At 46.3% G+C, this 15397-nt stretch overlaps 1 protein-coding gene across 2 annotated transcripts in view; it reads left to right on the forward strand.

Moving 5' to 3' along the window:
- The window catches only part of SMYD1 (SET and MYND domain containing 1), a gene marked incomplete at both ends in the record, with an annotated part of 40632 nt that extends 26293 nt beyond the window's left edge, over window positions 1-14339 (forward strand). The window contains 7 exons of one of the 2 annotated variants that reach the window (XM_079791497.1): window positions 953-1083; window positions 3081-3119; window positions 6451-6640; window positions 9404-9496; window positions 11435-11598; window positions 12556-12724; window positions 14181-14339. In XM_079791497.1, the coding sequence (XP_079647623.1) occupies window positions 953-1083; window positions 3081-3119; window positions 6451-6640; window positions 9404-9496; window positions 11435-11598; window positions 12556-12724; window positions 14181-14339 (945 nt within the window). The remainder of the gene's footprint in view (window positions 1-952; window positions 1084-3080; window positions 3120-6450; window positions 6641-9403; window positions 9497-11434; window positions 11599-12555; window positions 12725-14180) is intronic. The other variant, XM_079791498.1, reaches the window with a different exon arrangement.
- Between the last annotated feature and the right edge of the window lie 1058 nt (window positions 14340-15397).

The following is a 15397-nucleotide window of genomic DNA, read 5'->3' on the forward strand; positions in this document are numbered from 1 at the left end:
TTTTTTTGTTGATTTCAGAGAGGAAAAGAGAGGGACTGCCAGGGTTCTTGTCCCAGCATTATGAAGAGTTCAGCAATCTGGAGAAAGGCTGTGCATAGATCCAATAAGGAGGAGTCCAAAGATGAAATATAGTTTTGAAAGGCATTGGGGGTCAGAGGAGCTTCAGCTAAAGGAGCTAAAGACTCCCTTGTCTCAGGACCCCATGCTTTTTATTAACACAATTTGTCTTAAGCCAAGGTGGAGATAATACACTTCAAAGGGTAGGGTTTCAAAGGGTAGGGTTTACAGAAGCATTATCAGATTGGGGAATATCCTACAGCTGTTCAGGTGTTTGGCCAACAGGAGGCAATAACATGTAGATTAAGATGCCCTGAGCTGTCTGGCAGCAAACGATTATCCTATTCAGGTTTGGGGGAGATGCTTTTTAGCCTTTCCAACAGGCAACCACATATGTGACTCAGCCCTTGTTGAGTCCCCAAGCTTCATCAACCTTTTGATGAAACTCTTGTAACCATGACATGCTAGAACTGGCTTCCAGCAGGGAAAGAGAGAAACATCAGTGATGAGAGAAAACCATTGATAGGTTGCCTCCTACCCACAACCTGGGCATGTGCCCTGATCAGGAATCGAACCATGACCTCCTGGTTCATAGGTCAATGCTCAACAACTAGGCCACACTGGCCAGACATTCTTTGGCCTTTTTATAATACAGCTACCCAAAACTTACAAGGCAGTGCTGCATTTTAGCAAACATGGCAGTCTCCCATGATACTAATTTAGAGGGTCATTTAGAATCACACAGAGAACAGAGACTCTTTTGTTTCCAGACCCTAAGCATTGCCAGGATGAGACTAGTTTTCTATTTTTTAAAAAACACCTTTCAGTAGAGAGGATGGTGTTGTGTCCCTAGTCTGTGTGTGTTAGCTGACTCTTTGTCTCTTCCCCTGGGTAGATTAACTGCAATGGTTTCACGCTCAGTGATCAGAGGGGCCTGCAGGCAGTGGGCGTGGGCATCTTCCCCAACCTGGGCCTGGTGAACCATGACTGTTGGCCCAACTGCACTGTCATCTTTAACAACGGCAAGTGAGTATGTCTTTCACTGGGGGTGCTGTGATGGGGGTGGGGAGACCTCATGGTGTTCTCGCCACTTGACTTAAGGCAACGTTTTATGAATTAGCATGGTTTTCAAATGGGAAAAAAAATAGAAATTTTATTGTAGAATATTTGTGTTAGGAGAAAGGTAATGGGGAGGCTAGTAGAGAACTCCACATGGGTAATTTCTGAGTCTTTGTATGTTTCTTGAGGTTGCCTAGATATGTCAGATAAACCTCTAACTACTATTTTAAAACTTGATGCCTTGATCCCTAGAGGTCATTACAAAACATCAACTGAGAAGCATATATCAGTCAAGGTCCCAGCAGAAATCCAAAGGCATACTCAGAGCTTACCTGAATGGAATTTAATAAAAGGCCTATTCATACTTAAATGCGAGTAGCATTTAAGCAACTAATAAAGAACAGTGAAGTGTCCAGGGTCTCGCTACAGCATGAAACCATTATTACCTCTAGAGTGGAAGGGCAAATGGAAGAAGTACTGTTTTTGTGCTTGCTGAGAGCCACGGGAGAGACCCTTTCCAACAGTGTGGCTGTGCCACTGCTAGAACCACAGTAAGGCAGAGAGGGAGCCAGGAGACTAAATAGCCCAACCACTCTCCTCCCATCTTCTGATCTCCTCCCATCGGCCAAACCCCAACTAGAAGCCAGAGGGCAAAGGAAACTGGTGATGAAGTCCTCAGAGGTCAGTTAGCACCCTCCTCCAAATAAAGCACAGAGGGGACAGAAGGGAATTTGGGGGTGGGACACAAATGGAGAAGAGTCAGCAAAGAGGGTGAGCCCCGGTTGTCCCTGGCTCAGCTGGAGGGGGCGGATTTGGGGAATGAGGCCTGAGCAATTTTGCTTTTGCTCTTAGAGACAAGCTCTTATGACGGATACAAGTTGACTGAGTCATCAACAATGAACAAGTTTCCCCCCAAAACTTCCTGGAAAACAAAGACAATGGTTTCTGGTTCTTAGCCAAGATTCAAGCTTAAGCTCCAATACAGCAGGGACTCTAGTTTCCCTGTTCTTTCCTATTCCTGGAAGCAAGGGCCCACATGACACCAGGCTCTTAAGCAACTGAGAAAGTCACTCAAGACAGTGAAGTTTATTTTGGATCCAGATGATAATCTTTTCACAGCATTTGTGTTTCCCTTCCTACGCCTCTGGGGGCTGCTTCATGGAATGCTCCCCAGTCGAGCTGTTGTCCAGGGTTAGCCTCGTTGGTAGAGAGGGTCAAATTCACTCACATATGGGGCTGGTCTTTCTTGAACCCCTTTCACTAAGCAATGGTGACCCAGGTTCTTCTTTTCGCTACATGTAACTGCCCCAGGAACCCGGAACTCTTTTTCCAGATCAGCTCCAGCGTCTGCGCGGGCTTCTATGCAGCCGTTAATTTGGAGCAGCCACGTTTTACCAGGGCTCTTTGGTTGCTATACAAGAGAAGGTGACTTTTCAGTCACTGTCTAGCAGCCTGCCATAGTGGAAAGAACACTGGTCATGATGTTAGGAGCCCAATTCACACCCCAATCATTTTATCTACTCCCTGTGTGACTTACCCAGCCTCCATCCATGAGATAGACATAAAAAGAAGCAACACTTACCTGTCCAAGGTTCTTGTTAGTGGGATAATATGCTTTCCATACTTTTTTTTTTTAAGTACTCTACTTTTAAATGCATTGTCTCATGAATCTTATTGCCCGTTTATAGATGAGAACACTGAGGCCTGGGAAGGGAAGTCACTTGTCCAGAGCTGTGTACTTTTGAACTCAGAACCTCTCGTTCCAAATCCAGTGACATTTCCACTATACCAGGCACACCTTGTCAAGTGAGCCCAGCCACAGGGGCTGGACGACAGGGGCTGGGCTAGAGGTTGTTGTTATGGCCAAAGCTTTGATTGCATCTGAAATACTGTGCACCTTTGCTAGCCATGTGGGATCTGTCAATGGTAATGATGTCCATTTGGGTGTCTGTTTTGTCTTTCAGTCATGAGGCAGTGAAATCCATGTTTCACACCCAGATGAGGTGGGTCAGTTCTTTCAAACTTCCCTGCTCCTCTGACCCACCTCCCTCACTTGCCTGGTTCCCAAGATGCCCTTTCCCAAGATTCTGTGGCTGCTGTCTGTCTGTTTGTCCTTCTGTACCCCAGAGTCTCATCTTTTTTGAATGCTGTATTCTTTGTTCTTTAAAAAAGAATTTTTTTTGTGTGTGTTAATCCTCACCCGAGGATATTTTTTCCATTGCTTTTTCAAAGAGAATGGAAAGGAGGAGGCGGGGGAGAGGAGAGTCAGAGAAGAGAGAGAGAAAAACATCAATGTGAGAGAGAAACATAGATTGGTTGCCTCCCGCATGCACCCCGACTGGGGCTGGGAATAAAATCTGAGACCCTTTGGTGCTTGGGCCTATGCTCTAACCACTGAGCAATGCTGGCCAGCGCTATTCTTAATGCATTTAATCATTTTCTTCTTTACTCACCCACTACTTGACATGCCTTTGTTTTCTTTTCCTTTTTTTTTTTTAAAAAGTTTTTATTGATTTTAGAGAGAGAGGAAGGAAGAGAGAAAGAGAAACATCAATGTGACAGACTGCCTCCTGCACTCCCCCTACTGGGGATTGAGCCTCCAATCTAGGCACCTGCCTGGACCTGGAATCGAACTGTTGACCTTTTTGTGTATGGGACGACGCTCAACCAACTAAGCCACACCGGCCAGGGCTATTTTGTTTTCTTCCTTTCTCCTCTTTCACTCCTCACTTTTTCATTCCTCCAACCTCAAAGCGTTACTGTCTCTTCTGGTCCCACATCATCTTGGCAAAAACCCAGGTTTTTCCCTCTAAACCCTGCTTACCATGAAGTGGGACTGCTGATACTACTGACCTACTAAAGGACTATGTGTTTGTTTATAACCCCCAACCTCTCACCCAGACTGGGTTCTGAAAATCGCACCCATAACTGTGATATTTTGATAAATATTTATTCATAGTATTCTGTTTACTGCTCTGGCCAACTATGAATTCATGGTTTAGGTTAGATTTTACTTTTGACTTTTCTTAATCACAACCAAAAGGTCCCAGATGGATCTTTTTCTCAAACGGGGCTTAAAAGTACTTGAAATGCTCTTTGGATTTAGAACAAAATGCTGCATGTGAGTTTGGGCTTTGGGAATGCAGGGGCAGAGTGGTTTGTGCACCTGAGACTGTGTTGGCATGCATTGCACGTGACTTTGAATGATTCACATCATCTCCTGAGCATTTTGTTCCACATCCATAGAGCAAAGGTCAAGATGAGAGCATCTTTAGGGACCTTCCCAATCTCTAAAAATATACTTAAATTACTTGCCTACTTGTGGCTCAATTGACTGAACTATAAAATTGCAGAGCATTACAGATGGGAGGAGTCTGGGGTCCAGAATGGAGCGGTAGTCACTATTTATTCCCTGATCCCCAATTCCAAGTTAGTAAATGGGGTATACATTTTTATATTTAAGTGACATTAAATGCTTTTGGTTTTGAAAATTTGCTAATAGCATTGAAATAATTTGAGACACTCCGAAACCTTGTATGAACTGGCTTAACCATGATGGAAAGTAAAGCTATTGGAAATCCTAACTTATTGGCCATTGAGTCACTGTTGAATGGGGATATGTTACTATGGTGAACTGCCTCTGTAAAAGGGGTGGGTGGGGTTAGCAGTTTACTTACCCTACCAGGACCAAATGCCAAAGATCCACACTCAACCTTGGCTCTAAAGTTGCTCACATGGACCTTCTCAGGACATTATCAGAGTCCTAAAATTGAGGGCTTTGGTGCTCCTCACTTCCCATGCATTGCAGACTCAGGAGGCAGACTGAAAACCATCAGGCCAATACGATGTGTTGAGGTGTGAATGGCACTTGAGTTCTAATCTTGACTCTGTGGCCAAAGTGTGTGGGACCTTTGGGGATGTTACTTCACCTCTCTGGGTATCAGTGCCCTCATTTGTGAATTGAGAAGATTGATTGCCTGCAGTTTGGACATATTAGGATTTCAAGCAGACCTGGGAGTAGAATCACTGGGCCCTCCCCTCCCTCTTGCCTTTCATCCCTTCAGTACCAGCTGCTGCCAAAAATTGGGGGTGGGAAGAAGGAACAGGAGGTGAAGGGGAACTTACATTTTGGCAGGTGCCATTTGAGTTGTTTTATATATAGTATCACATTTATTTGGCATGTCAGTGGACTCCACTTTGAGAGAAGGCATGTCACCTCTGACACTTGGACACGCATGTCACTGCTGTTCAGTAGCTGCCTGCTTGATTGTCACTTTAGGGCACATGGAAGGGGATGCCTTTGACTGGAACCCTTCTGAGGTGCTGAAATTGTGTCCCGGCCTTTCACACGGTGTCGGACAGCCGCTCTTGGAGGCAAAAGAAATGATCATGGACCTCTCTGCAGATGCTCTGCCCGGCCTCCGCATCCTGCCACTCACTCTCTGGGGGATGGTTTCTATTGGGTAGTGAGGCCCAGGATCCTGGGGAGACACAGAAGCACAGCTCAGGGCTCACCACTTGTTTTCTGTAGCTTCTGGCCTTGTGCATGGCTGAGAGGCCCACAGCCTGATCTCTGCTTGGTTGGCTAACCTGGGTGCCAGTTTTCACCACAGGCTTTTGTTTTCAGCATATTCTGCATCTATTACATGGCAAAGTGGGTTGTGCTGTAGGTCATTGGAGGGTCAGGTCTAGGCTGAAAGGGGATTGAAATGCCATCTGCTCTTGCTAACCACCTTCGACCACAAAGCCCTGTCCCCAATAAACACACAAGTGAACAATGCATCGGACTAACAGAGCCAGCTTTTGCTGAATAAGTCTCCTCAACCACTGGTTGAGGTAAGAAGGGACTTACAATCACTCACAGAAGAGGCCAAGATTGGCGGTGAATGAATGTGTGTGTTTCTGAGCAAGCAGTCCCCAAACTAAGCAGGAATGACTCTTGAGTCTTCCCTTGTTTGAGTTTTCACCTTATTATTATTTCTCCCTTTCTTTGTCAACAGCCAATAGCTGAATGTACAGTGATGATTGCGGGCATGGGAGCAATATGTGGCTTTAAGACCAAGACGGGTCCTCTCCCGGGAATCTATTTGAGCAGATTTCAGGGCGATTTATGGAATGAAGCAGATTTGATTGTTATAATGAGTAGAGCAGAATTATTCAGAAAACTGCCCGTTAGGCCACATTTTCTCTAATTTTGGAGGGAACAAACAGGAGTTTCCTCACCTGCTAGTGGAAGTCATGGTCTTTGAGACTCAACTCCTCGAACCCGGAAGAGCACAGATGCCACTCTGAAGCCGTGGACTTGATTTACTCTTTTCCTTTTCCCTGCTCCAGAATTGAGCTCCGGGCCCTGGGCAAGATCTCAGAAGGCGAAGAGCTGACCGTGTCCTATATCGACTTCCTTAACGTCAGCGAAGAACGCAAGAAGCAGCTGAAGAAGCAGTACTACTTCGACTGCACGTGTGAGCACTGCCAGAAAGGGCTGAAGGACGACCTCTTCCTGGGGGTGAAAGAAGACCCAAAGGTACACACAGCCCTACTGGGGGTGTTTGTGCCACCTCCACAGGAACCAGGCATGGGGATCCCACAGCTAACCAATGCACCCTGCTCAGTAGTTCCCAGAGGACCAGCCTGTAACCCCGGGGAAGGCGGTAGGGGTGGGGGACAGTGCACTGCCCATAGGTCCCCGCTAGTGTCTGGGCACTGCCAGGTGCTAGGTGTTTGAGTTTGAAGATATTACGCAGTTTTCTCATCTATAAAATAGGAATGATGGCAACCATGATAAGGGGTTGTTCTGAGCATTAAACACAATTACATATGTAAAGGGTGTGGCATGGAGAGTAGACACTCAGTAAATTTTAGTCCTCTCCTTGCCCCTTTGCCATTTAGATAACGCTGGGAATTGCCATATTGAGACCAGATGGACAGAGATTCGTTGTCTGGTTATCACAAAGATTTTCCTAGTCCCATGGAAATGGGTAATGTGGAGATGGGGCACTGTTTAGATTGGTTAATTTGCCAAGTCCTGAGGAGCTGTTGCCTAATGGATGGTGGGACCACTGTGCAGTGGGAAGGCTTGCTAAGGGGCATGTCAGGAGCTCAGTGAAGCTGGGAGAAAGTGGAGCTGCAGGTGTTGGAGCGGCCGATTAAAGCAGCATGCCCTCAATTACTTCTTGTGGTGGGAAAGCTGGAGGCTGCACCGGGGCAGGCGCCACTCCCCCTACTTCATTAACCCCCATGGGAAGGTACACTGGTGGAGAGTCAGGTGGATCAGCACAGATGTAGGGTCCTCTCACTGCTGAGGGACCCAGAACAAAAGGCTTGTGGACTCTGAGATGCGGGGCTTGGGGAGAGGGCATGGGGAAAGGGATAGGAGTGGAAAAGCACTGGGCACTGAGTCAGAGTAGGGAAAAGTGTCTGCATGTCTCCCCACCCTTCCCCAGTAAGGAGGCCTCGTTGGTAAAGTACCTGAAGAAGACCTCTGCCCGAGGCCTCAGGAAAAGAGACCTAGGAATAACGGCGCCCGGGCTAGGAATGCAAATATTCTAAGAGCAGGAGCAGCCAGCAGGGCCTGAGTGCTTGACTGCAACACCCTTCAGAGACTGTGCACCAAGTCAGGTGTGGAGGGCTGCTTGCCCCGTGAGGCCTGCCAGAAGTGGTACATATACATGACGGAATATTACTCAGCCATGAAAAAGAATGAAATCTTATTTGAGTCAGCATGGCTAGACCTAGAGGATATTATGCTAAGTGAAATAAGTCAGAGAAAGACAAATACCATATGGTGTCACTTATATGTGGAATCTAATGAACAAGGTAAATAAACACACAACACTGAAACAGATCCATAAATACAGAGAAGAGACTAATTGTTGCCAGAGGGAAGGGGTTTTGGAGATGGGTGAAAAAAGTGAAAGGATTAAGAACTACAAATTGGTAGTTACAAAATAGTCACAGGGATGTAAAGTACAGCATAGGAAATATAGTCAATAATATAATAGCTATGTATGGTGCCAGGGGGGTACTGGAAATATTGGTGGGAATACTTTGTAAAATATACAAATATAAATGTTCCTCAAAATGCTGTGTCGATCTTTGGGTAGGTTCTGGGGATTTTTACTTTTTTCATATGTTTTAATTTTTTACAGCTTCCACATGCCTATTTTATAGTCAGAATAAGCAATAAAGTTATTTTCATTTTGGAAGAAAAGCTTTATCAGATTTGCCCAAGGAAAAGAAAATCAGAGAAGAGCTTCTAATATGGATGAGCATAGCCAGTAAACTTTTCCTTTGGACATTAAACAAATTTGGCACTTTTTCTTTGAAATTATGGCACCCTCATGGACTTCTTGATTATGGTACCTCCTTGCCTCAAATATTAAAACCTCATTAAAATTTTTTTTTTTTTACAATATCACTAGACTGCTCAGGCAAATGCGGTAAGCCTAATGAATCTAGATTTCACAGAGGCAGCTGACAAAGTCTCTCATAATATGTTTTTGGTGAAAACAAGGAAACATGAACTGGGTGCTAAGATACTGGAAGGGTTTGGATACCCATAGCCACAAAGGCTATCTTTCATGAACTCCAGTGGCAAACTGGAGTACAAAGTTTTAGTCAAGTCCTCAGCCTTTGCCTTCAGTCCTGGACTGGCTAGTATTTAAATCAATGACTTGGGCAAAGACAAAAAAGCAAGGGGATATCTTTAGTATATATGGTGGACTTGAAGTACGAAGGAAAAGTGGGAAATACTTTGGATGGTAGGATAAGAATCCAAAAGGCCAGAGAAAATACAACAGGGGGTCAATGTCAGACTCTGCACTGGGTCCAAAGGCCAGGCATGAGCACAGGGCAGGAGTGATTGGCTGCAGCAAGGCTCTGGGACTTGGTCAATGGAAAGGACAGCATGAGTCAGAAGCATGATGGAAAAGCTACAGGGATCTTGTGCAGCACTTATGGAAGTGAAGCATTCGGAATGAGGAAGGTGCCTGGTCGTGTGGCTCGTGATTGAGTGTCCACCCATGGACCAGGAGGTCACGGTTTGATTTCTCAGTCAGGGCACATGCTGAGGTTGCAGGCTTGATCCCCTGTAAGGGGTGTATAGGAGGCAGCTGATTGATGATTCTCTCTCATCATTGATGTTTCTCTCTCTCCCTCCCTTCCTCTCTCTGAAATAAATAAAAACATATTAAGAAAAAGGAATGTGGAAGGCATTAATTTTGTACTACATTAAATGTAAAAGATGCAACTATGTGAAGATGTAACTCAGTGTCCCTCCTTCTCTCAGCCCTCTCAGGATGTGGTCAAGGACATGATACAAGTCTCCAAGGATACACTAGAAAAGATTGACAAGGCTCGCTCCGAGGGCTTGTACCACGAGGTAAGGATTCATGTTTATGGTGGAAAAGGGTGGGGAGGAGGGCAGAAAGGTTCTCTAGGAAGGGAGGAGATGGAGTGGGCTGGAGGTGGAGAGGCTACCAAGCAGGTTGTTTTTCTGAAGATGTCCTTTTGTTGAGACCAGGACTCCTCTTGCCCTCAAGCTCTTAGCACTCCTTAGGGGTGTGTTTTCAGTGACTGTTCAACCCACTGAAACTGGGTCTGGGAAGAATTCAGGCAGCCTGACAAATGTCCCTGGGGGGTTGTGGTATTACAAGTTGGCACTAGAAATGGAGAAATGGAGATGGCAGTAGGTTGCTCGCTATCCCATAATTAAATGCATGTCCTAGCTTCAGTTTCCAGTCTCCAGTAACTGAGCCTTCAGCCCTGGCTCTCAGAGCACCAGGAGTTCTCAGCTGGCTGTATACTATAACCACTGAAAAATCCTACTGCTCAGATCCTGACCCAGGACACTTTAGCAGAATCTCTTGGGGTGGGACCCAGACATCGGGATTTTTAGAGATCAAAAGTGGTTTCAAAGTGCATCCAAAGTTGAGACCCACTGCCAAATACTGACCTACAGAGCACTTGCATTGAACTCACCCAGACAGCTTTTTAGAAACATAGATTCCTGAGCTCACCCTTAAGATATAATTTATCTGCAACAGAGCACAGGGACCATAAATCCATATTTTTTCCAAGCTCTTTAAGCAACTCAGGTATGTATCTGGTCTTCATTTTCATCCTTGACTCACTCATTCATTGCACATTTTTGAGGCCTTTCTGGGGTGATCCACAAAGACATGCTCCTTGACTCCCAAGATTTCTGTTAGGCAAGGGATACGGTCACATGAACAAAGTGTTATTGAACAACATGGAAAGTGTTTGTCAGAGGCATGAGATAGGAGCTGGAGCAATTAGGAGGTCTCTACTTGCTCCATTCCTCTGGCTTCTCTCCTCTTCTTCATTTCTCCTTTTCTCCATTCAAAATTGCCAGGGCATGTGTAGGGCTGGATGCTGCCCCCAGGTTTAAGGGAGTTGCCTTCAGGATGGATTGATTGCCAGCCCATATGTTGCCCCACCCCACCCAGTTGCCTCATGGGCCTCTGGGAGAGTCTCAGAGCAAAGTTAGTTTCCATTCACTTAAAATGGAAAGAAGTGTGTGGCATTTCTCCATGAAAGTGGCAAGGGAAAGAGAACAGTGAGCAATCCAAGTCTAAGGACCATCTGACTTTGTAGAGTGCAACCCAAGCCTATGTCTACATGTGAATCAGTTGGAAACGCCTGACTCCAAGCTGATTGGAGTCAGGTCCATCTTACTTCTCACCAGGGCCAATGGGGTGATCTCCTGATGGGTCTTCTAGCTTCCTAGGAGCCTCCCTGTCTGCCTATCCATCCTGTACACTTCAAGCAGGACAACCTGATTGTTCACCCCCACTGCGCATAAAGACCACCAGCGGCTTATACAAACTACAGAGCCCAGGGTCCCTCCCCCATGTATTTGGTTTCAATTGGTCTGAGGGTAAGGCCTAGACATTGATGTTTTTAAAAAGGTCTCTAGGTTAATCTAGAGCACAGCCAGAGTAGAGAATCATAGGAGCAGAGACTCTGGTAAAATGGGAATATTCATAGTAATTATCTCATTGCACTGTTGTTATATATATATATATATATATATATATATATATATATATATATATATATATATAATCTTTCCTAACTCCCTGCTACCAACTGACTTATATATGGAAACTTCTCGTGTTGCCCTTTCCATCTCTACATCTTACCCAAATAAGACCATTTTTCTATCCAAATCACGAGTTGTGAGCAATCTCCTCAACTTTCAAAGAAGGAGTGTCCAATGTCATTGTGCTGCTCCCATATGTGAGTTAAGCATGTGTCATGACGCTTTGGTAATGGACAGGGCCTGCGTCTCTTCTAGGTTGTGAAGTTGTGCCGGGAGTGCCTGGAAAAGCAGGACTCGGTGTTTGCTGACACCAATATCTACATGCTGAGGATGCTGAGCATTGTTTCCGAGGTCCTCTCCTACCTCCAGGCGTTTGAGGAGGCCTCATACTACGCCAGGAGGATGGTGGATGGCTATGTGTAGGTGACAATCCTGGGGGTCAGATAATCTGGAAATGTGTCTATTCCAGGCAGGACAAATAGAGGGCACCATGCTGCTACCTCTCCCTCCTGTACCACAGCAAGCAGCAGTAATTGGGACTCTACAGTGGAATGCTCTTTTATCATGGTACTTCTATTAATAATGACCAAATACTCAGAGTTGGTACCTAAAATGAAACCTATTAGTCATCCCTGGTCTTTCCCGAATCCTGCAGCTCATCTATTATTTGCTGATGGCTTCTGATGTCCTGATGGCCAAGTCCAGCTTGATTCTAAGTGTTTAGAAAGGGTCCCCCCTAACAACCAACACAGAAAATCCTGTGAGCTTTCATTCATTAAAATTGTAAAGTATAAAATAGAATGTCCCTGCCTTCCCTCTGCCGATGTCCTCTCTGTTCATGTTGGCATGTGAATTTGTATATCTGGCTAAATGATTACATTGGCACACGAAGGTTCATTTTTTGGGGGAGGATGTTACTCATAAATAAAATATGGGAAAACTACATAACACATTAAAAGGAAGCTCTGTTAAGAAGGTGCCAAGGAGGGAAAAATGCAGTTCTGTCCCAAGAAGGACATTCTAGTTATTTCCCCGCCTTTGGCCTTTCTACTGCTTTCCTGGGAGAGGGCTGGGTGCACCGGAGAGCTCCCAGGTTCCCGTAGTAACATTCAGAGCACAATCCTGATTCCTTTCCCCATGAGGATGTGGCTCAGAGACTCACGTGAGAGTCTCAGCTCTTACAGCTTCCCTGTGTGGGGTTCTGGCAATCTCCCACCTGTCTGTGCCTCAGTCCCCTCCCAGTGGCTGCAGATGCTTCGTGGCACTGGTGGGAAAGAAGAAGGACTTCAATGAGAGCACTTTATAACTTGTCAAATACTCTGCAGATGTAAGGGAGGCTGGGATTATGTGTTATGATTATTTTATTGCCTCTACAGGAAGCTCTACCACCCCAACAATGCCCAACTGGGCATGGCCGTGATGCGGGCGGGGCTGACCAACTGGCATGCTGGTAACATTGAGGTGGGGCACGGTATGATCTGCAAAGCCTATGCCATTCTCCTGGTGACACACGGACCCACCCACCCAATTACCAAGGACTTAGAGGCAAGTAGCACTTAGACTCTGGGCCCGCCTGCCTGCTCTGAGCTCTCTGAGGAGGAGAGCTGACTTCTGAACTCTGCTCTGGGAAAGTACCTAGATTGCCTGCTGGACCTGAAGGGAGCTCACAAGGCTTTAGCTCACTTCCCTTGTTTACATATGAGGAAACTGAGGCCCAGGGAAGGGGAGTAAGCTGTTCATAGTCAAATAGCTGGTGGATGACAACTGAGACTTGAACCCTGAGATGCTCCAGGCTTGACTGAGAAAACCTAAATAATGATGTGTGTGTGTGTGTGTGTGTGTGTGTGTGTGTGTGTGTATGTGCGCATGCACGTGCAACCATGTACGTGACAAAATGTGCATTACAGAATGAGTGGTCTGGGGAGCACAGACTCTAGAAGCAGCTGCTGGGATTGAGTTCCAGCTTTGCCATTTTCTAGCCATGTGACTGCAAATATTGAATGTGTGGGCCTCAGTCTCCTTGTCGGTAAACTGGAGAAAGAGGAGAGAGTTGTAAGGAGGGTGCAATGACTTGATGTGTGAACAACACTGAGAACCGTGCCTGGAACATGGCATGCTCTCAGTCTCTGCTTTGAAGGGCTGGTTTATTCAAGAGTGACCGAGTTCAAGGAGCTGTCCTCAGTGCAGTGCAGGGAAAGATGAAAGACTTGGTGTCATAAAGTGTATGAGGAGACAGACTTCATACCTAGTGATTTAAGCTTGTCAAAGGCAGTTTTTGCCAGTCTTATTCACTGCTGCATCCTTGGCCCCTCAGTGATGCCTGGGGTTTGTTAGGTATGCTTTTTAAAGAAAATATGTTTTTATTGATTTCAGAAAGAGGAAGGGAAAGGGGGAGGGAGAGAGAGAGAGAGAAACATCAATGATGAGAGAGAAATAATTGATCGGCTGCCTCCTGTACACCCCTTACCAGGGATCAAGCCCACAACCTGGGCATGTGCCCTGACTGGGAATCAAACCATGATCTCCTGGTTCATGGGTGGACGCTCAACCAGTGAGCCACACTGGCTGGGCAATAAGTATTTCTTGAAGAACACATGGGGAAGTGAGAACTTCCTGTGTCTGTCACATACTGTAATTTCCCTGGTCTATTGGGAAGTAGGCAGGCATCTTACCCCTTTCATGTACGAGGAAACCGAGGGCTGAAGGGATTCTCCTTGCATAAGGTGGGACCCAAGTGCAGGGGCCAGGGTTCAAATCTAGATCCCCACTGGGTGGTTCCTGAGAACAATCCCTCAGCTACTCTTTCAGGGGTCTGACTCCTTAACAAGCTGGCCAGTGGCCAGGACCTTAGGCCCCCGATGGATGTGTCCTCTGAGGGAGCACAGTTGAATCTTGGTGACTGGGAGTCATTTAACCCATTGCCTGCCTTTTCCAAAAGGGCCCAGGGCCACCCTGTCGTGGGGCTTGTCATCACGATTCCTGGTGTGTCTGTGTCCCACAGGCCATGCGGACGCAGACAGAGATGGAGCTGCGCCTGTTCCACCAGAACGAGTTCATGTACCGAAAGATGCGTGAGGCTGCCCTGAACAACCAGCCCATGCAGGTCATGGCTGAGCCCAGCAGCGAGCCGACGCCATCTCTGTTCCATAAGAAGCAATGAGGACCTGCCTGCTGTGTGTGTACGTGTGTGTGGGGGCACTGTGGCTCGGGAACTGGGGAGACATTCTGGAGGGAGTGGGCTTCTGGGGAGACCCTTGTTGGTGAAGTTAGAGTATTGCTCAACCCTGTTGCTATGGGAATGTACTGATCTCTGTTCCTCAGTGTCATGTTGTTTCATTTCAACTCAGTTTAATTCAACTTAATTCATCCTATGGCTCAACTCATCCTGAAAGTATTTGTGGGCCTAGAGATAAAGAAGTTCCAAAAAGTAGCTGGGGAAGCAAAATGTAAACAGACAATTAAAGCGCTGTGTAATAATAATGCAATGTAAGCCGTATGGAGAGAGGGGTGCAGTAGAGGGCCTGTGCGGTGTGTGTGTGTATACGCAGTGTGGACTGTCACGGAGGGGATCACAACATCTGAACTGAGGTTGGCAGGTGCTTGGAGTCTCAGGTGGCTGCTCACCCAACTGTGCAGGTGTCTCTGGGGCTGCTGGTCTCACCCATGGTCTCTGGGGTATTCAGTGTTTGGGTGGCGAGGATGGGAGAAGTCTTTTCAGGATGAAGCTGAGGGAGACACTTGGAAACACATATATCTGGGATTCCCTCAATTTCCCCTTACTACAGTCACACATGTCATGCCTGCACCCACCCCTCCTTCTCACACCAGTAGACAGGAGCCCTGCTCCTTCTCCACCTGTGCTCTGGACTCCTTCCTCCCCTATGTCTTGGGCCCGGCTTCACCTATTACTCCTTCTCCACCCTGGATCCTTGACATGTTTCTAGCTTCTTTAGTGCGGTCAGTAAACATGCTGGTAATCTACAGTAATAATGTTCACAGCTGAGTATTTTTTAAAGGGTTTGTCTCCCATAGTTATCTCCTTTTCTTCTTTCTTTTTCTTTTTTAAAAATCCTCACCAGAGGATATTTTTCCATTGATTCTTAGAGAGAGCGGAAGAGGGAAAGACAGAGAGAAATATCGATGTGAGAGAAGTACACCAATTGGTTGCCTCCTGGACAAGCCCCGACCAGGGCCAGGGCTGGAGAGGAGCCTACAACC

The sequence above is a fragment of the Cnephaeus nilssonii genome, assembly GCF_951640355.1.
Source record: "Cnephaeus nilssonii genome assembly, chromosome: 15".
Lineage (NCBI taxonomy): Eukaryota > Metazoa > Chordata > Mammalia > Chiroptera > Vespertilionidae > Cnephaeus > Cnephaeus nilssonii.